This window comes from Podarcis bocagei (assembly GCF_964188305.1).
Source record: "Podarcis bocagei genome assembly, chromosome: 8".
Lineage (NCBI taxonomy): Eukaryota > Metazoa > Chordata > Lepidosauria > Squamata > Lacertidae > Podarcis > Podarcis bocagei.
The window spans coordinates 34,602,246-34,627,177 of record NC_138133.1 but is presented as its reverse complement, the minus strand read 5'-3'; the positions used below and the strand labels follow the sequence as shown (position 1 = coordinate 34,627,177).

Here is a 24,932-nt window from a genome sequence, read left to right as displayed (position 1 = left end):
GAGCAGGTCAGCTGACCACTGGAAATCTTGGAAGGTTCATTTTGCAATGTCTTATTAATATGGGTCTTTGATCTATTAAACTTTGTAAAGGGGAAGCAGCAATGAGAGGCTGTCATGTAGTAACTCTTGACTTTCTCTTGTAAATTCATGCATGTTTTAGTAGACAGGCTACTGATGAACTTATTTGCAAAGCCTGTGCATAATACTGGAGGATGAGAGATCAGATTGGTATTGGTAGCAGTGGTCTAGTGAGTGGATTGGGAGCACCCAATGATTATGCAATGTTATTAAGTGTGTGCAGATAACATCAGTGCTTAGATAAACAGAAGTCCCATGTAAACCTCTCTGAGCTTTGAAAAGTAGAACGATTGACTGTACTAATGACAAATATAGCAGTCTCTGATGTGTTAGAGAACCCCAGATAGTCCTGAGTGACTGAGGGGGATTGACTGATTGGGTTCAGAGGATGGCTAATTCTTATTTGGATGAGGGGTGGTGCCTGTTTTTAAAGTGTATTCTATTTTGTTTTTGTTTTTATTGTGTTATATTTTGTTTTGACCCACCCCAAGATCACCTGTAATGAGGAGTGGAATATGTCTTTAAAAATAGATAGTACTGAGTGTCATATGCATACTGCTGACACTTTAGCCCAGACTACCAGATTACTTCTCCCAGTGGTTTTATGTAGATGTTAAAAAGCATAGGGGACAAGGTGGAAAACTGACAAACCCCATAAGCCAACAGCCCCAGCACCACCTTCTGAGATCACTTAGGGAAGGACTCCCATAACACCATTTCTCCCAAGCAAAACCCAGATAAGCAGGTCAGAGGGATGCCATAGTTGATGATATCAAAAGAAATCAATACTAGACAACAATTAATGCTAGAGTCTTAATATCTTCCAATTTTCACCAATTATGCAACATTTAAGTGGGACATCTAGAGATGTACAGTCAAAAAAATGAATATTGGTATGGAGCTTCAATTTTTCCCTTCTAGTTTATTTCTGTATTGGATCCTTTATGTTAAAAATCAAACTAAAAATTAAACCCTTGTAGTCATAGAGAAAAGTTTGAAAGTATGGTTCCAATAAGGTGATGAGATTAGAAACAAGGAAATAAGTTTAAATATAAATAAATATAATTATTTTCACCTCTCATTTCTAAAGGAATTGTTTATTTGTCATAGCTGTGGATGACTGCAGTTTCAGTTTGGCAAGCGGTATGCAAACTATGACCTGGTTCGCATATAACACTATCAAACCATGTCTTAGCAAGAACAAGCAAACATGAGTTCTCAAAGGGAAGATATTTGCTCTTTCTCTTTGCCTGCCTGCCTGCCTGTGCTTCTGTGAGCTAAACCATGGTTTGTTTTAGCGTTACATCTGAATCCAGGCTTGTTGTTTTGTTTAGCTCCAGGCAAATCATGAGATGTAGTCAAGGTTTGTTCTATGGCTTACAGCTCATGGTTTCTTAAACCATGAGCCCAGGTTCAAATGTAACCATGGCTTGGCTTACAGCAATGTGAATACAGCAGAACTGCAGGAGGGACAAAATGACCATGAGCTTCTTTTTTCTAGGAATCTGTATATTTGATCCTTCATGCCAAGCCATTGTTTGGCTTAACATCATGTGTGAACTCAGCCTATGTAAATTATTAATAAAGTATTCAAATTAACAGCAGTTAGTTATTTCTTATGTGTTCTTTGCTGTTGCCTGTTTAATTTTTATACTTTTGAACTTTCATTATCTAAACTTAAGAATTAGTATGTCTTGGTACATTGAAAAGTCTTGCCAATAGTGCTAAAGAATTATTTCAAAATGCCTGGATAGGAGGACGTTTTATTGTTTAGGTTTTGCTGTAGTGATCACTATTGAAAGCTGACTTGGCACAAAGCAGTCTCTTTTTCTGGATAAAAGGGAAACGGACTATGAGATAAGTTATTGATGAAATTAACTGCTGAAGTGGAGAGGAAATGCAGCTGGCCAATACATGTCATAGTGTGAGCTCTATTAAATGAATATATGTGCAGTCAACCATTCACAGGAGCCACACTGGTCTTGAACTGCATTGATCTATAGTATAATTCTAAATGAAATTGATGGATGAGAGCAGCCATTGACAGGAAGGGTAAAGAGAACCATGAAATGTCTTGTATAGGGAAAGTATGATGGAAAATAGACTGTTGATTAGAGTGTACTATAGGAGTGTGGCATTCTCACGTTGTCTTATGCTTATTTATAGTGTTTTCAATTTCAATAGCTATGTCTGAAAAATGCTTACTATGATTTGATTTTCCAGAAGTAGTTAATTATTTTATACAGACCTCGGCCCGTCTTTTAGGACATGTGTAGTTTTCAGCTGTGAACCAAAGTTTTATTTAGCATTGTTTGAAATTTAGTACTTTATGAAAGTGTCTTTAAAAAAAAGTTTTATTTCTTACATGTTTTATAAAATAGTGTAGACATTGGACATTGTAAGTTCTTCTGAGAGAGTATTGTGTGAAAATTCCACCTTTAGGTTAGTTATAATTTCAGGTGCCTTCAGTCTTAAATTGCTGGTTTAGTTAGATTTTACTTGCATCAGGGACCTTTGAGTATGGCACCAAAAATGTATTGATTTAATCTCATTCTTGAACACACCATTCTTAATTCCATCATTCCCCATTATTTCTGAGAAATTGACACTTGAATCAGGCTACAAGTGAGCATTTACTTGGCAATGTAAAATGATTCAAGCCACATAAGAGAAGATGGATTTTTGCCAGTGCACATTTGGGCAGCAATTTTCCAAGATGAAAGTAGAGTTGTCTACTAGGATTATTACACAATAGATTTGTGTTTATGATATAGTCTGTTTCCTCAGCAGGATTGACCAGCTGGTAGCCCACTGGATCTAGCCTCTGGCTGCCAGTGGCTCAGTCAATTGCCCAAGCACATAGAGTCAGTTTGTGCTGGTCATCCCTAGTAAGTTCATTTAATATGTAGCTAGTACATGAAGACTGAAAATTTTCCCCTTAAGTTTTGTCTGCTGGTTGGTCCTTATATTGGAAAACTGATTTGCTAGAAAAACCTTGGCTGATACATTCTCTACTAAGTTAAACAGGAGTCCAAAAATGGGTTCACCAGGAGTGAGTCTATGTACAGTGGTACCTCAGGCTAAGTACTTAATTCTTTCCGGAGGTTCGTTCTTAACCTGAAACTGTTCTTAACCTGAAGCACCACTTTAGCTACTGGGGCCTCCTGCTGCCGTCGTGCCGCCGGAGCACGATTTCTGTTCTCATCCTGAAACAAAGTTCTTAACCTGATGCACTATTTCTGGGTTAGCGGAGTCTGTAACCTGAAGCGTATGTAACCTGAAGCGTATGTAGCCTGAGGTACCACTGTATTAACAAAAGCACAAAGTGAGAGATGAGTGTGTTTGTCTTTGACCTTACCATGGGCTTCAGAGTGAATCATAGAATCATAGAATCATAGAGTTGGAAGAGACCACAAGGGCCATCGAGTCCAACCCCCTGCCAAGCAGGAAACACCATCAGAGCACTCCTGACATATGGTTGTCAAGCCTCTGCTTAAAGACCTCCAAAGAAGGAGACTCCACCACACTCCTTGGCAGCAAATTCCACTGTCGAACAGCTCTTACTGTCAGGAAGTTCTTCCTAATTTTTAGGTGGAATCTTCTTTCTTGTAGTTTGGATCCATTGCTCCGTGTCCGCTTCTCTGGAGCAGCAGAAAACAACCTTTCTCCCTCCTCTATGTGACATCCTTTTATATATTTGAACATGGCTATCATATCACCCCTTAACCTCCTCTTCTCCAGGCTAAACATGCCCAGCTCCCTTAGCCGTTCCTCATAAGGCATCGTTTCCAGGCCTTTGACCATTTTGGTTGCCCTCCTCTGGACACGTTCCAGTTTGTCAGTGTCCTTCTTGAACTGTGGTGCCCAGAACTGGACACAGTACTCCAGGTGAGGTCTGACCAGAGCAGAATACAGTGGCACTATTACTTCCCTTGATCTAGATGCTATACTCCTGTTGATGCAGCCCAGAATTGCATTGGCTTTTTTAGCTGCCACGTCACACTGTTGGCTCATGTCAAGTTTGTGGTCAACCAAGACTCCTAGATCCTTTTCACATGTACTGATCTCAAGCCAGGTGTCACCCATCTTGTATTTGTGCCTCTCATTTACAAGATGAGTGCTCAGGCTTCAAAGAGATTCTTCTGCTTCAGAGTGCTTCAAAAGCCCAGTCCGAATGCAAGCACAATGCTCACAAGCTCTGAAAAAAAGGCGGTAAGCTCATGCCTATAGTGCCACTGGAGTTTGAAAGCAGTGACTTCAAGAAGTAGAGTCCCTCTGAAGGCAGTAGCTTCTCTATCACACTGCTCTTCAACTGGTGGGTTGTGACGTGATCCGAGGTGGGTCATAGCAGGAGCACTACCACCAAACAAATATATGGCAAAAGATTAAGAAATGGGTCCCTAAATGCATGTTTGGGTTTAAAGTGGGTCCTGGGTCTGAAAGGGTTGAAGATGTGTGGTCTAGCACAACTGCAGGGACAGCACTTTGCCCCTCTCTCTTGGGTTGAAGGAAGAGCAGTAGAAGCCATATAGTTTTGCTGGCTACCAAGGCAAGTCAGACGTGAGAATCCTAAAATGTTAACTTTGTGAAGTTTAAAAAGGTTCAGGAAACTCAAGAAAAACTTTGCATACACATGCCTTTGGCTCTTGCACTGTGTCTATAGGAATCTTCCTGTTTGTTTCCCTGTGCCCTACTAGAGTTAAGAACGTTGCTGTAAGACATTTCAAAAGCAACGCTTCCATAGTTTATGTCCATTTCCATTTTAATGGGATCTAAAACATCTGTCATGTTTTTGTTTCTTTTGCATTTTTAAGGTTCATGTTTTATCCGAACTGATCAGCTAGATGGTGAAACAGACTGGAAACTAAAAGTTGCTGTTAGTTGCACACAGAGATTGCCAGCTTTAGGGGTAAGCATTGTAGTTATACATTTCACTTCTTTCACTGTGACTTCTGCAGATACATGTTATGAAGAAGTTGTGTTTAAAATTTCCAGATCAAAAAATTGTATGTGCATAACACTGACTTTCCATAAACAGTAAGTATATATAAAATCAGAAGACACTAAAGTTGGAGTAGCAGCATTTACTGGAGACCCACTAATTATATTCTCTGTTACTGTATGCCCGGGTAATTAAATTTAAAGTGGTGCTCAAGGAAATATGACAAGAATTATTGTTTTAATATTGTCAGTGTATTGAACATGCTTACAGTATTTATTGAAAGGTGGTCTTTCAAAGAGAAAATGTAGAATTGGTATATACAAGCTGTTGTTTTCTAATGGTTTGCTTGCTTGTATTTTTTTGTTTTTATAAATAGTGGCTGTTCATAATTATGGTTGTAAGGCACCTCAAGCATGGAATGAGTAGAATATAAATATTTTAATTTCAAACTGTACAAGTTGTTACATGTTATCCTAGGGATATCTGATTTGTTTCTCAGGCAGCATGGCTGAATGATTTTGAAATTGGAAGAAGTTTCAAAAGCAGTTCTTAAGGTGAAATGAGGAATGAGTTCAAAGGGAAAAACCTAAAATCCCACTAGACATGTGCAAGCCTAAGACAACAATTTGGATTTTAGTTACAGTGTGTGTTGGTCCTGAAATACAGAATATGTACCATAAAGCTGGAAACATCTGGCTAAATGAAAGTAGGGACTTCAGTGGCTATTTCCAGTTAGTTGTGACATTACTCTAACAGAAAATAACTTAGAGCATTCTTATTTACCTTCTGTGACCTGACAGCTATAGTCACCCAGGTGTGCCTTCAAACAAGATAAACTATGGTCTGCTCTATTCACCTGTGTGATGAAATCCACAGTTGAAATTAACAAATTAGATTAAGGCTGAAATTATAAGCACAGTCACTAAGTTACATTGAAAACAGTGAGACTCCATTTTGAATAAAATATGCACCAGTTTGTGCTGAAAATATAGTTTTTAAATTTTTTTTAAGTGTGATGTATTTGCTACTTTGAGTGTCTTTTTTTTATTTAGTGTGAAAGAATAGTACTGCCGCTTAACCCAGTAAATAGTAAATGCATTTCTCAGGTTTTTTCTGAAATAAAACCAATAATGTGCAGCTATAGTGATGCTGCTATTTGTTTGAAACTCATATTTGTTTGAAATATATGCAGTATCTTGAATCCAAAGGATTTTTGTTCTTTGGAATAGCAACCCTTTCTGGAGTTACTGCTATTGTAGAAACTATGGGAGCCATGTTTACAGCATTCATTTGGTAGGGTTACTTTACATAATCAGGTATATGTGAGTACAGCCATGCTGCAAATACAAGAGCTACAAATACCTCAGAGACAATTTGTCACGGGAATCACCAAAATTTGTTAAATGACCTTAGAGGGTAATTTGTGTGGGAGAATGGAATAATCACATTGTGTCTGTGACTGAGAGAGATGCTGCAGTCCTGAACAGCATCTATGGTACCAAATAACTGAGTCAGGAGAAGGGCAGCTGAGTTGATTTTCTTAAAACAAAGATACTTAAAAGCTCTCAAATTGTGTATTTTTAACTAAACCCTATTGTATGAAATGCTTCAAAATCCTTGCAGTTTAATAGTTGCCACCAAAGTTCATCTGAGTCATATATATTTATAACCCCCAGTGCTCACGCACACACACAAATTGTGATTGTATGATTCCCTGGTTATCATGTAAGCAAATGAATTGTATTTTGCTGAGGATGGGCTGATTCAGTTTTACAGTAATTCTTGAATGCCACCTGCTGGGCTGCTTCTAAAATGGCTGAGGAGATGCTTCATAATTTCACCTCTGCTACAGTCCACATTCGCTGCAGTCATTGCAGCTTTGCCTGTTTAAGATCTCATCCTACTGCCACTTTCTCCTGCAGTCCACAGAACATAAAATATTCAGGCATTAGAGAAATCAGTAATTCTGTAAAAGTTTTTGCAAGGCATTTTTAAATCTTTCACCCTTTATGGAGGATTGATGAGAGACAGTAGCAGTTGCTGCCTACTGTCTCCTAGCTTCATCCACGGAAATAGCAAGCAAAAGTATAGATGTCCGAGAGCTTTTTGAGTACACATGTCCTCCTTTATACAAGATAAAGCTTATTTAATTCTGTGCCTCAACAACTCCAGTGACCTAGTCCTTAGGGAAGCACTTGACTAACCAATTCCAAATGCTTACACATGATTCTGAGGACAGAGAGTGCCCCCACCCCTTAATGGAGAAGTGATCAAAATTAGGAAGTGGGTTTTCCAAGTCAGAAAACTTAACTTTCAGGAAATGTTTAACCCTCAGCAACAGGGTTTAATTTGGACTCCGGTACATTCTTAATGCCACTAACAAGGATTCAGCCCTGACCTCTGGGATAACATATGAGGTTACTAATATAGAGAACATAAATCTTTTAAAAGTCAAGCTTTCATTGAATAAATGGGTTAAACAAGACTAGTTCTAAGTAGTCACAATTCACGTAAAAAAAGGATACAGCTACATGCGCCCTAAAAGTATTGGGAAATTGCACTCCTTTTAATATTTAAAGTAGTAGTTAAAGGAAAAGAAACAGAGCATGCATAGATGTAGACTAAGCAATATAGTCATGTAGTTAACATACACTGTCCATAACTGTCACTCATTTTGATTTCTGTAGTTATCCGATGTAAAGGATTGTATCTTGTGTTGTCATGGGCTGTCAGTTCCATCATCAATGTAGGACTGTAACCTTATCCACAGTGACACCCAGAATAAATAAACCGGTAAACCTTTAGAGCTTTCTTAAAGAACAGATGACACCACCAAAGATGATCAGTACAGATTTTGTTGTCTTCCAAAACCACTTAATGTGATCAGAGAATTAAAATTTCAACAAGTCATTTAATGATGGCTGAGCTGTAAGAACTGTAACACCCAGGTTAGGTTTCTTGGTTTCATAGTCATATGTGGGATAGTGTCTTTCTGCACTGTGCACATTCTGGGATATTCTTCTCTGGCTTAAATGATCACGGAAATTTATTAGCAGCAATGAGGTCACTGTAATTTTCAATAAATGGTGACTTGCTGATTTATATCAAAAGATCCATACAGCAGTAAACAATACCATTTACATTTAATTAGTTTTATTGAACCAGAGGCAATTTTATTTGTAATGAACTCCATGTTATGATTAAGGATGTATTTTAATGATCTTTAAGTAAGGTGAACAAATGTTGCCCTTGACCTAATAGAGGAGGTTTTTCTACATTATTGATAACTCTAGAGTGATTTCTAAATTATTATTGTGAACTGTAGAGGAAAACATTGTCATTATTGTGCCATCATTTAGTTCTTTCATGACTTATGCAAACAATTAGATGCATCCTTACAAAATGCTTCCCTGTAAGTTAGACGGAGATGTTCAGCTAAACAACCTCTCTCTAATAATTGTTTAAATCTTATATTTCCATGATACAATGTGTTGTAAGTCCCCTTACTTTTAACTTACATTTGCCAATTCAAATGGTCTTAATTTTCTCTTGTCTAAAAAACATAAGTGACAGTGTATGAGAATCAATAAGTTTAGAAACATTATTGTTTTAGTCTTAGTTTTAAAATAAATTGCATGGTGACAGAGGTATAGAATCAACAATAAACATTTACTCTCTCTAATTTTGAAGTTTGTCATGGAGGCTTTGGGTATATCATTTTTTCATGATATATAACTAGCTCTTTCCTTGCTTTTGACAATTTAGATGTGATGGCTATGCTGTTTCAAGGAAAACGGCAAATGTTAAAGTGATCTCGTTTGTTCACAGCTTAACCATTTCTGCAAAGCATGAGAGTATGTAAAGTAAAAAAAAAACTTTCGTGCTTGGCTCACTTCATTAATAGTTTTTTTTGTATTACAAGTATGTGTGTGGTATTAGTTTTCTGCTGTACTGAGACTCTTATTTTTCTGTGCACAATAAAGCACATAATAGCCTGGATTATCTAAATTGTAGGTGATAACAGATTGAGAAGAACTGAATGATGAAGATATAGGACACCACATGTGTATTAGTTTCATATGAATTATTTCTCAAGAGGCTGATGAAAACTAACTTAGAAGAACAAAAATGCACTGAATGGAAGTTTGTGTGAAAGCTTACAATAAATGGTTGATGATTTAGCATAAAAACAGATGATTTGTAATGGAAGATGTTGAAATCTGATTTGCTCTCTTAAAATATGAATAAAATATATGAGCAAGCATAAATAATTCAGCAGAATGTGAAGAAGAAGCTATGGTTAGAGTTGCAGTCTTTTAAAACTAAATGGAAACATCCTGATAAATTTACTTGTTGATTGTGTTAGGAACTTTTGCTTGCTTTTCTTTAAAAATGTATATAGAGAACTATATTTAATAGTCATAATCACATTTTAATCTAACAGTTATGCCTGATAGAAAATGTGTGTGTTTACAAGTGCTTAGTTTTTACTGCTGATACTTTTCAAATAACCACATGTACACCTGATCCAAACATCCCTGAGCATAGCTATGCTTTTTCAACTCACACAGCTAAAAGGATGATGGGGAGGCAGGAACTGTCTGCACTTGAGGCCCCCCAACTACGAAAGGGGTGTTTTCATGCTCACAAACACAACATAAGGCTATGCACCTTACATTTCAATTGTTGCGCTTTGGATTAGCACTCTTTTTTTTTATTATGAAGATTAATCATGTGCAGTGGGGACTTCTATGCATTGAAACTGGTTCCTATGTTCAAATTACTACTTGCCTGGAGCAAAGGATGCAGTCAGTGGCCATTTACTGTGGTGGACATACAGCCACTTGGAAAGTGAAACATTCTCCATATTGTTTGCTTATGCAATGAGGAGAAATTTGAATACATCCTTTTAAATATAATTTTACTGGTTTTTCAACAAAGTGAATGCAAAACTATATTCCCCCATACATATACTCCTTGCCCATTTCTCCCTGTGAAACAAAGTGTTACAGGAAAACATGCCAGAGTTGTAGTTGTGATTCCAGTGGGTGCCACTGTATGTGATGTTAGTTGAATACATTAATCCGAGTAGATTGGTTTCTGGGTTTAAAAAAAAAGGGGGGGGGATATTTGGCAATAATAGACAGTAATGAAAGATACTGATATACAAATTCACAACAGCATCTCCCACAAATAATTATAACATCATAATATAAGAACTACTGTGCCTGAGATACACACCTCAGTGTGGAAATGTTCAAGATCCCTAGATGACGCTGAGGATATATAACTGAATAACCACAGGAATTACAAAGGTGGATAAGATCACCATATGGCCAGGGAAAATTCCATAAACAACATATGCACCAAGGGAGACCAGGAAGTGAGAAACTACTGTGAGCCAGTGGAATCTGAGTCTCATTTTGTAAACATTTTGTATATGGGTGCGAGAATGTATTATTATTTTACTCTATATTGTACAGGTATTCAAAACAAATGCCTGTATAAATTGCTGCTTTCCTCTATAAAACTGTGACTTGCAGGTATTTTGAAGAGGAAAAATATGCATATTATATCTCTAGTGGCATTTTATTTCTTGTACTTGAGTTTAGAAAGCAGAAGCAAACTAGACTATGTATATGCATCAGTTAGTATTTCAAGATTGTCATTTACCTTTTGATCTCCATCTGTGAAAATATTTTTTTAAAAAAAGGTTGATAGGGATTAAGGTCTAGGCATGTGCTGTTAAACACTTTTTAATATACCTTTATCTGTGAGCAATTAATTAAGTATTGGTTTTAGCCCAAGAAAAAAATAAATGCCCAACAAATAATCATTTCCCAGTGCATAATCTCAAGTAATGTCTAGTACACAGATAGGGAAATTTTGTGCTATAAATTGTAATGTTGTGGTATGCTGCTTCTGCGCATGTACAGTGAGATGGAGAGGGAAGAGAGCAACAGGGCAGTACTGATCCCTATAAGATACCTATGGGGAAGAATATTGAATTGTCTCTGTCCAACTGATATGATTCTCTTTAAGCCAGTGAATATATCCATTAGTGGAAGTGGGATTCTCTCTCTGCAGCGCTGCAGTCTCCTCTCAAGGCTTGAGGGACCCTTTGTTGTAGTCTCCCCGTTCCACTGACATATGCCTCTTCAAAAGCCCTTCCATCTCCTGAGAAACACCATTTGATATAACCAATTACATACATAATTTTATTTGTATGCCGCCTTTCCACAGTTCAAACCATGCTCAAGGTGGCTTACGGCATGAAAAAAAAAATACATAGCTACAACATAACAAATGTAGTCATAAACTACATTAAACATCAAAAAATACAAAGACATACTGAATAATTTACACATAAACCACAACAAAATCTAAAATAAATATGCAAAAAAACCAACAGCTCTCCAACATCCGTAACAATACCCAAGTCCCAATTAACCAATTAGCCTTATTGCTGACGGTATTAGTGGCATTTTGATACATGGATATTTCAAAATTATCTGTTCTAGGATCTTTTTTCAATCAATGCATATGTTTATGCTCAGAAGCCACAAATGGATATTCACAGCTTTGAAGGTACCTTTACACGGGTAAGTATTATTACTATATCACTTTGTCTCAAGCATGTAATATATTAAAAGAAAATAATATTTAATGCAAGTTAGCTCTGAAATTCTCGAGCTGTATTTTACTGTTTTCAAGAAAGAGAATGACCAGTTAAGCTGCTATTCCACACTTCTCAGAAGGAATTTAGCAACCATAAATATGAGGGTTATGCAATGTATCACCTAGAAATTAATACAGAGTGACATTTGCAAGTCCAGAGTTGTTTAGAACTTTATATGTAAGCAAAAATATATTAAAATTGGCTTGGTGACTAATAGGCAGTCTGCTAAGGTGGCTAATAGGCACTGCTAAGATATCTTAGCAGTGATGTGGTACGGATCCAGTGAAAAAAAACAGTCATCACCACTCATCACAGCATTCTCCAAATTCGGGTCTAAACATGAGTTCACAGTGGCCAAGCTATTTCTGTCCAGGAAAAGGAACAATTACTGAATTTATATCCTGTCCTTCCTACCAAAAGAGCCCAGGGCAGGAAGTTGACATACCGTCCAAAGCTGCTGATAGGCACCCTTTACTGCAGAGGTCGCCTGGCCCTTCATTCAGAAAGATGGCTCCAAAAGCACTCCTAAACATCCTCAAGGGATGCGGGTGGCACTGTGGCCTAAACCCCTGAGCCTTTTGGGCTTGCCGATCGGAAGGTTGGCAGTTCTAATCCGCGCAACAGGGTGAGCTCCCGTTGCTCTGTCCCAGCTTCTGCCAAGCTAGTAGTTCGAAAGCACGCCAGTGCAAGTAGATAAATAGGTACCGTTGTAGCGGGAAGGTAAACACCGTTTCTGTGAGCTCTGGCACTTGTCACAGTTCTCCATGAGCCAGAAGCGGTTTAGTCATGCTGGTCACATGACCCGGGAAGCTGTCTGTGGACAAACGCCGGCTCTCTCGGCCTGAAGCAAGATGAGCACTGCACCCCATAGTCGCCTTTGACTGGACTTAACTATCTAGGGGTCCTTTGCCTTTACCCTAAACTGCTGACTAATGTCCCATTACCTCTGTGTCATTCTGGGACTTTGGCCCAAGTGAGCACGGGTGCTGTTGCTCCAGGCTCTATTTCGAGTTTTTCGCAAGGCATACATGTATTGGTTTAGTGTATTTGCTGAGCGGAGTTGCAGGTACTGGGACAGGTAATCCGTGGGTGGAGATGAGAGAAGACTGAAGGAGGAGCTTTTTGTTGAGCATTATTCCCATTGCTCTCTGCCCTCCATGCAAGTGGTGGGGTTTTCTGCCACCATGGGCCCCTTTTTAGTAAGGGGGATATATAATGATTCAGTCAAACCCCTCCCTGCCAACAGATGTGGTGGTTTGGATTGCTCAGTCCATCCCAATGAAATTCACTTGATTCACATCAGTGAGACCAAATTGTTTTAAGTTAACCACTTAAATCAATTAAATTCTAGATGCAATATTTAATTCTAAACAATTGTGTATATTTTGAAAAAAATATTTATTATAATTTTCTCACAATTTTATCTGACATTTATTACCATATAAAAATCCTAATGATCTTTAAATGCTAGTCCATTATGAATGTGTGCGTATACAATATTGTTAGAGGCAATATTTCCCCATACATGCATGTATGTATGATTATACAGTATTATTGAAAAATAGTTTTACAAGTTGGCTTTGTTTTTAACAGGAAGACAGCGACCCAACAGTTCATGAAAGCCTAAGCATAGAAAATACATTATGGGCAAGCACAGTTGTTGCCTCAGGTAAACAATGCATGCTTTATTGATGTGGAGAGAGAGTGGGAGAGACAACTGGAAAGCAGGGGAAAATAGGCATTTAGACTTTATGCTATTTCACATATGAAATTATGCGTGTGGTGACCTGGAATGCAATGCACGTGTAAGTGGGGTGGGCACTGTATAGCCTAGTGGAAAGTTGAAAAATATTTACGTGAAGTCACTCCATACTATTAACTACCCTCAAATAGTCGTTATGTTAGATACACAAGGGTTGTCAAATGACCAGACGGGTCATTACATAGGCAGATAAAAGATGTGAACGAGCCCACAATATTTTATTGTACAGTGGTACCTCGGGTTACATACGCTTCAGGTTACATACACTTCAGGTTACAGACTCTGCTAACCCAGAAATAGTACCTCGGGTTAAGAACTTTGCTTCAGGATGAGAACAGAAATTGTGCTCCGGTGGTGCAGTAGCAGCGGGAGGCCCCATTAGCTAAAGTGGTGCTTCAGGTTAAGAAGTTTCAGGTTAAGAACAGATCTCTGGTACAGTGGTACCTCTGGTTACGTACTTAATTCGTTCCGGAGGTCAGTTCTTAACCTGAAACTGCTCTTAACCTGAAGCACCACTTTAGCTAATGGGGCCTGCCGTGCCACCGCCGTGCAATTTCTGTTCTCATCCTGAAGCAAAGTTCTTAACCCGAGGTACTATTTCTGGGTTAGTGGCGTCTGTAACCTGAAGCGTATGTAACCTGAAGTGTATGTAACCCGAGGTACCACTGTAAGTACTTAACCCGAGGTACCACCGTACAGTGGTGCCTCGCAAGACGAAATTAATCCGTTCCGCGAGTCTCTTCGTCTAGCGTTTTTTTCGTCTTGCGAAGCAACCCTATTAGCGGATTAGCGGATTAGCGCTATTAGTGGTTTAGCGGCTATTAAAGGCTTAGCGGCTATTAAAGGCTTAGCGGATTAGCGGCTAAAAGGCTATTAGCGGCTTAGAAAAAGGGGGGGAGCGAAAAAGCCCATAGGGAAAATTGTCTTGCGAAGCAGCTCAAAAACGGAAAACCCTTTCGTCTAGCGGGTTTTCCGTCTTGCGAGGCATTCGTTTTGCGGGGCACCACTGTAGTAGTTTTCTACATCAACAATACTAATATGGTTGTGAGGAAGGTGCAGGGGAGGTTGTATTTCCTGAGAATGCTCAGGGGACTGAATCTATCCCAGCACCTACTTCTGTCCTATTATCATAGTACCATTGAGAGTGTCTTAACCTATAGTATATTATCGTGGTATGGGAGCAGCTCTGAAACGGATAAAAAAGCTTTACAGAGAACAATTAAAATTGCCCAGAATGTTATTGGGCTCCGACTACCAACCCTGGATGAGATCTTCACGTCTCGCATTTTGAAGAAGTCATATAATATCCTGAGAGATCCCACCCATCCTGCTCACAACTTCTTTGAACTATTGCCTTCGGGCAGAAGATATAGGACAATGAAAACACGAACCACACGCCTTCTGAATAGTTTCTATCCAAGATCTCTGATTGCACTAAATAATGGTCTCAGGGCCAGTTGCAAGGTTTAGCAAGCAGAGAGTAGGAAGGAATGAGATAGGTTTTAGGTTATGTTTTAGGTTTTAGGTTATGTTATGCCTTAATAGGTCATGTTATATTCTGGATTATGTTATGTTTTATAGATTATGTCTGAATAGGATGAGAGTGTCGGAGATACGTGCAAATGTATATGTGAACCCGGTCTTTGGGTGGGTGTTGGATTTTCATTGTTGTGTATACTGTGTATATACGGACAATGACAATAAATTTATCTAAATCTAAATCTAAATCTAAGATGAAAGTTTCTATTTTTATGATAGCTGCATGAATAATTATATTACCATTTTTAACATTTTATTTCCCAAATGTTAAAGTTTTCTTATAAACAGTTTTCTTTGTTTTATTTATTGCAGGAACAGTAATTGGTGTTGTTATTTATACCGGAAAAGAGACTCGGAGTGTAATGAACACCTCCAATCCAAAGAATAAGGTAGGCTGGTTTGATTAGAAAGAGTGCTGGACTAAATGCCTTTAAAATTCTGAAAATCTTTACCTTTCCTATGTATTTGTTTTTCATGCTAAAGAGAGGATTAAATTCATATATTAGGATTCTCCACCAATTCAGCCGGTACACCTGATTACTTGTCCTAAATTTTGCTTATTGTATTTATTTCTATTGAAAATAGTTTCCCATCTGTGCTTTACAGTACTGTACTAGATTAGCTTTTCCGGCAATGGAACATGCTTCCATTTCATCATTTTGGTGTTTCATTGGTCAGTTTTTAAATTACTTCTTGTTACTCATAATTATTTTGGGCAGTGCATAAAGGTGGCATGCTTAAAACCTGGGGAATGTATATTATTATGTGTGTGGTGAAAATTCAGATAAAGGGTGATCTCCAGCTAAGACTTACTCAGTGTACACTCACTGAAATTAATGGTCTTAATTTCATTGGCTTCAATGGGTCTGGCATTGAGTGTGATTAACATTGGATTTCATCCAAATGGTATTCAGTTATGGCCTTTATTGCAGTGTTTCTCAAGTTGGAGTGGGTCTCTTAAGGGGGACATAGGACATCACGAGTCAGTGACTTACTAGCATAAAATAAACAAGCCTTGCAGGACTCAGTTGAGTTGTGGACCCATTAGAAGTAGTGAGGAGAGGTGTAAGGCCCAAACAGTGGGGAAGAAGCATTGCTGAGGTTATAAGATGCTGTTCAGTTATGATTAGTGTGGTGCTTAATTTTTTTGAGGTTAGCTTTTGTGTTTGAAAATTGTTGTTTCGGGAAAACATTTCGAGCGTCCGTGAAATACACCTGCTCGTAGAGTGAGTTTTCTCAGCCTGCTAATGCTTCATTAGCTCCCTCCCGCCCATTTTTTAATTTTTAATTGAGAAGATTTCTTTCTGAATTCAGCTCATTGATGATTACACAGGTTTTGGTATTCTAGATAGTGGTATTTTGTCAGTTCTAGGCCTTTGGGGGATAATAAATTATCAGTGCTAAGCCCACGACTAGAATCTAATCCTATTTCAGTCTGGCTTATTGCTTGTGTTTAGCACTGAAACTGACTTGCCCCTCTCTGGTAAACCTAAGTGAGTGCAAACTGTTGTTTCCTCCTAGACCTCTTAGCTCTTTAATACCATTAATTTTCCTGGTGTCCAAGACCCTACTAATTTTGGTGGTAATAAAAAAAGGATAAAAAGTTAAAATGGGTGCAGTGCTGGGCTAGGAGGTACAAATTGCCCCTTATTCGATTATCAGATCAGTAACCTTGTTTAGCGCATCTGCTAAAGGAGTGTGTGGGGCTGTTTTGGTGTTCACATGTGGATTTGTAGGATGGCCACACCCACTGCTGGCATGCAGTCCCCAGAGGATTGGCCAAGGGTGAATACACCTCTCAGGCCAAAATATGTCATCCATCCCTGTATTAAAGTCCTAAATGTCTTGGTGCCGGGGTACCAAAAATACCACGTTATCCTGCATCAACCTGCCTGTCGTGTTAAGATCTGCTTTTCAGATTCATTAATTCATTCATTCTTTCATAATTAATTGATTAATTATTTTTGTATCCTGCCTGGTTGGAGGAGGGAAATTACAGTCAAAACTATGCAGATAGCTGCTAATCCCAGGTAATAATCTTTCTAAGGACCATTAAAAAGACATTTCAGCTATCATGAGCTGAAACTTGAGATTGCCTTTTATAAATTGAACCTTTATTTCGTAGGAAGATAGTTATATCAAAAGAAGGAAGGAATGAAGGGGAACAAAACCCTTGGTCTTAAAAAATCAATTGTGACAGGTTGCCATTTTCATGCCATTCATAATAATAAGTTACTTAAGAGTCAGAACATAAAGAAGGAAATGATAATACAAATTGCCTAGGGTAGTTATTGCAATCCCTTGAGTGTATTGATTTGTGTTTCTAATAAAAAGATGCTTTTAAATGTGTCATTGACAAAAAGACAGGTGATATGTGCCATTATGTGAATTAGAGTGCCCTATTATTATTTTAATCTGTGTAACTGCATTTTAAAATAGCACAAAACACAATCAGCACATCTATGGTGTGCACAATTATTTTCCCTCTGATGCATTGATGTGAAATTAAAACTTCTTCCAGAAACAATAAATTCTAGGTCAAAAGTAATTCATTTTTCAAGTCTTCTCACACATTGAAGTGGATAAACAATAGGATAATCTATAACCAAAAGGCATTATCTGTTATACCATGCAATTTTATCAATAGCTGACTCTTTGGGATCTGTAACATCCTGCACTAAATCCTTATTTATAATTGTGCTTTCATAAAAGAAATCTGCACGATGAAGAGAATAAGGAAGCTAGGGTCGTATGGGTTAAAAAGGGTTGTTGCTTTGTAATTTAACAGCTATTCTAAAAATAATTTTCAAGTGTTGCTACAGAGTGCCATCAAGAAAGGATTAAATGGAACAAACAAACAAGTAAATTAGTAGCACATAGACAAGTTGTGATGCAGCTTTTAGGATTATGACAACACACGCCCCGCCTTCATTTACATAATCAGCATACTTTGATATTACATCTGTTAACAATTAAAAGTTGTGTTTCTTCAGCTGAAATGTGAACATAAATAAACTTATAATTTCAGGCAGCAGTAAAGAGGCAAAATGTTAAATGCTGAAAAAACAATCATAATTAGAACAGCTGGGATGCATCATAGTTTTAGGGGAAAAGTTTAAACCAGTTCTTAAAAATGTGTGGTTTTCTCATTCAGCATAGGAAAAAAACAGGTAACATCAAGCTTTCACTTGTATGTATACAGTGGTACCTCGGGTTAAGTACTTAATTCGTTCTGGAGGTCTGTTCTTAACCTGAAACTGTTCTTAACCTGAAGCACCACTTTAGCTAATGGGGCCTCCTGCTGCCGTTGTGCCGCCGCTGCACGATTTCTGTTCTCATCCTGAAGCAAAGTTCTTAACCCGAGGTAATATTTTTGGGTTAGCGGAGTCTGTAGCCTGAAGCGTATGTAACCTGAAGCATATGTAACCCGAGGTACCACTGTATATAAAATGTATAAAGCAGTATAATTATTTAATTCATTTTCGCTTCATTTCTGCAGTTTCTTATTAGTGTGAAAACTCCACCATCCAGGTAGAAGTCTTTCATTTCTTGTTTTCTTCTTTCACTTTGAAGGGAGAGAAATGATGTCCCCAAATGAGAATGCACAAAAAGTTGTCCCTCTTGCGATGCTGGGATTGGATTTCCCATCTTCAGGGGGATGAGGCCAGGGATTTGGCATATAACAGGGATGTACATACTAAATGAGAAGCAAGAGGAGCCCAGTTGTGCTGCTACCTCTCCAGCCTAAGGAAGTCACATTGGCCTGCTCTGACTTCTGCTCAGAAGCCCTAGTGGATCCATAGGGAGGAATTCAAAGTCACACTGCATTAAATATTTTGATCAGCACAAGCGATTCAGATGGAACTATTCTCCTTCTTCCCCTGTGTACTGCTTCAGGGTTCTCTCAACCTCCACGAGGCAGTTTCAAGGGGAAGTCCTTGCACAGGGCTTCTGCTGATGGGATTTGTTAGGTGAGTCCTACCCATAGTGTCTGTCGGAGACTGCCATGCCATTTGAGTCAACTACTCCTAAAGTGGGCTGTGTGCCTATAATTGAAAGGGCTCCTCTCATGGAAGGTGAAGCTGGGTGCTGCACCTCCTATCTAAGTCTAAAACAGCATTTAGGTTCTGTACTACAGCTCTTTCCTCCCATGCCTCAGTTATGGAGTATTCAGCCTGAGCTCCGCAAGGAGCTGTCCAGGATGCTGTAGAGTCTTGCCTGACCTCAATAGAGCTGAAGCCATCACTCAGAAAAATAATTGGTAAAACAGAGATTATTGGTGTGCATAGTATCTCTCAGTTACTGTTCAATATAACCAGTATCAAATAACCACTATATGTTACATGCAATAGTGAAGATTATGGAATTGATCTAATTAGTATCTTACAAATTTTGTTAGGTCCCTACTTAGCAATACTTCTGCAAGCTCTCTGCTCATGTGAGAGCTGCTGATGGTGCGGAGGCAACAGTAGAAAATTGTCTTGTGCATGCAGACTTGGGTGGGGAAGCTGTAATTCATGTTTTAATCAGTTCCTTAGTAAATTCTGAAAACTCAGCGAAGGTATTCATGGGTGTCGTTGAAAATGAATGGTTCTGTCTCTCCTGGTAGTTATTATGAGTGAATAGTTTTATCTTAAGGCACAGAGATTTACATCTGAGACTATTGTCAGATGGTTGTTTAGCAGTTTTCATAGAATAATAAAATCATAGAATTGTAGAGTTGAAGGGACCACAAGGGTCATCTAGTTTGTCCCCCTGCATTGTAGGAATCTTTTGCCCAATGTGTGGCTCAAGCCCATGACCCTGCTATTATGAGTCTCATGATGTACTGAGCTATCCCAGCTCTGATTTGTTTCATCAAGAAGGAATAGTATATGAAATCAGAATCCGTATTCAGTGGAATTCAGTTACCTTATTTATATCTAAATTATTTCTTTTGGCTTTTTGTTGTTTTGCCTAATTTTGGAGTCATGAGTTGTTTTTCTTATTTTCATTATTATATATCTTATCTTTGTAAGCAAAAGTGTGCTTTAGAAATGCTGATCAAGAGAATAAATGTGGGGAAAGTGAGTTGCAGTTTCTTATTATAAATTATTGGTAAAGTCTTAGGATCTGTTAATAACCAAATCCAGTAATTGAAAGTTGCCAGTTTAAGTTTGCAATATAAATTGGAATTGCTTCAGAAAATGGTACCCAAACTGACAACATGTTTGAAGAATTGTTCCATACATGTTCCTTTTCAGCCCTGTTTACCTAGTCCCTCAAACTTATTTCTAGCCTGTTGCATGTGTATGGAAAAGGTTAACTTTAGAAAGCTGTGTTTAATAGTTGATTAATTGTGCAGGATTTACATTCTCCTTATACTTCCTGTAGCTTCCTATAGCTTCCTCAAAGTGTTCATTCTTGAGTCCTATAAGTTTGGAATCAGTAGTATGCACCTATATTTTTCTAAACCCATATAGCCAGTTAACAGGGGCCAGAAACATCTTCTCTTATTATTGTGGTGTGAATTGTGACTGTAGTGAGTTATTCTGAATCTGTGTCCCCTAATCACAGGGCAGAGCTTATTTAAAATGTCTATGTTATGGTATGGAAAAATCAAAGAAAAAATTCCATAGCACGTTTCAAGTGTAAAACCATCTAAATAAATAATGATTTCATATATAAGTATGCCATTGCTCAATTCTGTACTCATACCTGTGTAAACAAGAAGTGTATGGATATCGTATAATTTAGAAAAGGATTTATTTTGTTTTCGTATTTTAATCACCCAGGCAACAATTTTTCTTAACTTTAAGTCAATGCTTTGTGATTTATTGCACCAATTATAAAAATTGTTTTGTAGCCTAAGGATGTAGACATTGTCGGGAAAATGCAAGGCAAAGAGGAGAATTTTCTAATGAATCCATTTAATATGCTTTTAATTCAAATGATATGAACATAAGTTTTTGCAAGGTTTCAGTATCAGTCTAAAATGATATATTTGGTTTTAAATTTTAGATTAATGTAGATAAGGCAACATCAGCATTATTATAGGGTGATGGCTGTGTGGATAAGATCTCATTTGTAGTCTAATCAGCTTATTATGGGGCGTTATTCCAGTCTTTAAAATGGCATTGAATTGTGCTCTTCATAATGCATGAATCAGTAATCAATCCTATTTGGATAGATATTTCTTAAAACTTGGTTCATTGGGTAAGATTGGAATCTGCCACAGCTAAAGGTCATATATAGCTGTTAATTAGCCTAAAGGGAAATTAACTGAATTAACTGAATAAGGTTGCCTCAGTCAAACAATTCTTCAACTGCAAGCCCTGTTTATTTCCCTGTGACATGTGCAGACACAGAGCTTTGATAATTGGGCTGTACGAAATATGTTACCCAATTTTTGTGTTTTGACTAGCATTTAGGCACATTCTTCTTCATGTAAAATGAATGGTTAATTCACAATTCTTGCCTGCTTAAACTTTGCAATAGTAGATCAAGAATATATTTGAGCTGGAAAGGTGTCCCTCAGTTTCATAGATTACACCACACAAGAGATACTTTAAAAATATTCATTTATGCTTCCTCTTCAACTTTCGCACCTTCTCTTGCATATATTAAATGCTGTCATTTTAGGCTACCTCAGTGTTTTTCAACCTTTTTTGGGCAAAGGCACACTTGTTTCATGAAAAAAATCACGAGGCACACCACCATTAGAAAATGTTAAAAAATTTAACTCTGTGCCTATATTGACTATATATAAAGTAATTCTCTTGAATAGGAATCAAATAAACACAAAGAAAGTATTTTATAATTACTTTATTATGAAATAGTAAGTAAACAGAAATATGAAAAATTATAAAATACTTTATTCAGTCCGCAACCTGGGCCTGTTTGGCTGAACACAAAGCTGATATTCTGCCTGGAATCGAACGTTGCGGACCGTACTCTGCTCAGCGGGGATTGATCCGCTGATTCCCGCTGAGCCGGCGGATGACAGCTCCGTCTCCGCACTGTGTGCGGAGAGGGAGATGTCAGAGCCCCGCTGCTCTCTATGGGGAATCGGATGAGAGCGGACCGCCTGTCTGCTCTCATCCGATCCCATCCGATCTGATCCCCACCCAGGACGGATGGAAAATAGGGTGGACACAGTCCGGCGCCCGCCTAGTGGGCGAAAATTTGACTTTTTTTTTTAATCTTTCAAATTTTTCAATTTTCCCCACGGCACACCAGGCAACATCTCGCGGCACACTAGTGTGCCGCGGAACAGTGGTTGAAAAACACTGGGCTACCTTGACATTCTGTCAGCTCCCGCAGTATGCAAGAGCCAGCTAACATTAACATTTTATTTTATGGTTGTGGGCACATGATGTAGTTGCAGTTTCTGAAGTGATTAAGGTAACTAGTATAGATATGTTTTAAAAAGTATAAGTAATGAATAATTTCCATGTCTGTAGGAGCTTCTATGTGAGCCAGGGATTCCCACACAGTGGGGTTGCTGTTGCCAGCCATTATGTCTCGTTTGCAGACCTAATAAAGCAACATAAAACATAATATTGAGATTATGCTTTGACAAAAATAATACATGGCTTAACATAGCTATTCTGGAAAGAATTGTGTAAGAGGAAAAAAAAGTCTTGCAATATGTGCTGGGAACTGAAGATCACCAGCCCATGTCTAATTTCAGGAGGAAGAATACCAGTTACTACTTTGTTAAATATCTGCAGATCAAATCTCAGCAATGTGAGGTAGAAGCAGGAGGGCCCCTTCAGATGACCTGAGTAATATTTCTGCATGATGTTCTCCATGTGTTAGACATCAGTCTCAGCCAGCAAGACCAATGGTTGGAGATTATTTATTTATTATTATTTATTACATTTCTAGACTACCCTTTATCCGAGGATCATAGGAACAAAATACAAGTATACACCACACAAAAATACATAACATGTTGTTGTTGTTTAGTCATTTAGTCATGTCCGACTCTTCGTGACCCCATGGACCAGAGCACGCCAGGCACTCCTGTCTTCCACTGCCTCCCGCAGTTTGGTCAAACTCATGTTGGTAGCTTTGAGAACACTGTCCAACCATCTGGTCCTCTGTCGTCCCCTTCTCCTTGCGCCCTCCATCTTTTCTGGTCTTTTCCAGGGAGTCTTCTCTTCTCATGAGGTGGCCAAAGTATTGGAGCCTCAGCTTCAGGATCTGTCCTTCCAGTGAGCACACAGGGCTGATTTCCTTAAGAATGGATAGATTTCAATTCTTCGGCGATCAGCCTTCTTTATGGTCCAGCTCTCACTTCCATACATCACTACTGGGAAAACCATAGCTTTTACTACACGGACCTTTGTTGGCAAGGTGATGTCTCTGCTTTTTAAGATGCTGTCTAGGTTTGTCATTGCTTTTCTCCCAAGAAGCAGGCGTCTTTTAATTTCGTGACTGCTGCCACCATCTGCAGTGATCATGGAACCCAAGAAAGTAAAATCTCTCACTGCCTCCATTTCTTCCCCTTCTATGTGCCAGGAGGTGATGGGACCAGTGGCCATGATCTTGGTTTTTTTGATATTGAGCTTCAAAAACAATACTCTCCCACATAGTTTAAAAGGTCACAGATTGTTTAATTAGCTAAAGGCCTGGAAGAAGCAGGATGTTTTTGCCTGGCACATAAAGACATGAAACAAGGGTGCCAGGCCAACTTTCCAGGGGAGAGAATTCCACAAGCAGGGAGCCACTGCAGAAAAGGCCCATTCTCATGTTGCCACCCTTTGGATGTCTCATGGGGGAGGCACAGAAAGAAGAGCCTCAAGTGATGATCTGAGGGTCTGGATTGGTTCATATTGGGCGAGATGGTCCTTGAGGTATTGCGGTCCTGAGACATTTAAAGCTTAAAAGGTCAAAACCAGCACTTTGAATTAGCCTCAGAAACATAATTGGCAGCCAGTGCAGTTGGGCCAGGGTTGGTTGCTGAATTCTGCATCAGCTGAAGTTTGTGAACCGTCTTCAGAGCCAGCCCCATGTAGAAAGCGTTGCAGTAATCTAACCTAGAGGTTACCAGAGCATAGATGACAGCCATTGGGCTTTCCCTGTCCAGATAGAGGCGCAGCTGGTCCACCAGCCAAAGCTGATGGAAGGCACTCCGTGCCACTGAGACCACCTGAGCCTCAGGTGACAGCAATGGCTCCAGAAGTAAACCCAAGCTGCATACCCACTCTTTCAGAAGGAGTGCTACCACAACCAGAGCAACCTCCCATCCAACCAGTCTGGGGACCCTCCAATTATCAGGGCCCCAGTCCTAATCAGGTTTGTGAGTAGTAGTTTCAAGAATATTGTTGACTTTTAGTGTTGCAGCTCATCCCTTGGGAACTAATTACCAGCTGAAATTAGCTGTGTCATGATGTTTAGGTACCTACTGAAGATGTTTTTAAGAGAGCATTCCTTGAGTCTCACATACATACATGTGTGTGTGTGTGTGTGTGTGTGTGTGTGTGTTGTAGGAATTATTTTATTGGTTTTAGAGGTTGTAGAAATGGTTTTAATTCTTTTTAAAATCTGTATTTTTATTTTATCTTCATTTTATCTTGTAAAATAAATAATAATAAACATCTGGAAGGCACCACATTGTTTACTCTTGATCTACTTTAATTAGAAGAAAAGGAGTTTGCATGCACATGTGAAACTACCTCTGCATGTTCAAGCTGAAATAAAATACTGTATTTGAAGATGAATTGCCATGTTGCCCCCCCGAAAGCAAAATCCTATAATAATTGTTATAAAAGTATTGTAAAGAATCAATAATAAGTAAGCTTTATATGTTTAATAGTATAATCATTTGGCTGCCATGAGAGCTATTGTTGCACTGACAGGAAGATGAGAAAGATAATGTGCTACAAAGTATTGCAGGGGTTTAAAATAGTCTTTTAAAATATATTCATTTAAATTCCAGTCACTAT

General features: G+C 38.5%; 1 protein-coding gene across 6 annotated transcripts in view; it reads left to right on the top strand.

The window, feature by feature from the left end:
* Positions 1 to 24,932, top strand: part of ATP9B (ATPase phospholipid transporting 9B (putative)) — a 116,303-nt gene that overhangs the window by 39,459 nt on the left and 51,912 nt on the right. For all 6 annotated transcript variants that reach the window (XM_081205789.1, XM_081205788.1, XM_081205792.1 and 3 more), the window contains 4 exons: positions 4,893 to 4,987; positions 11,542 to 11,622; positions 13,293 to 13,368; positions 15,313 to 15,389. In XM_081205789.1, the coding sequence (XP_081061915.1) occupies positions 4,893 to 4,987; positions 11,542 to 11,622; positions 13,293 to 13,368; positions 15,313 to 15,389 (329 nt within the window). The remainder of the gene's footprint in view (positions 1 to 4,892; positions 4,988 to 11,541; positions 11,623 to 13,292; positions 13,369 to 15,312; positions 15,390 to 24,932) is intronic.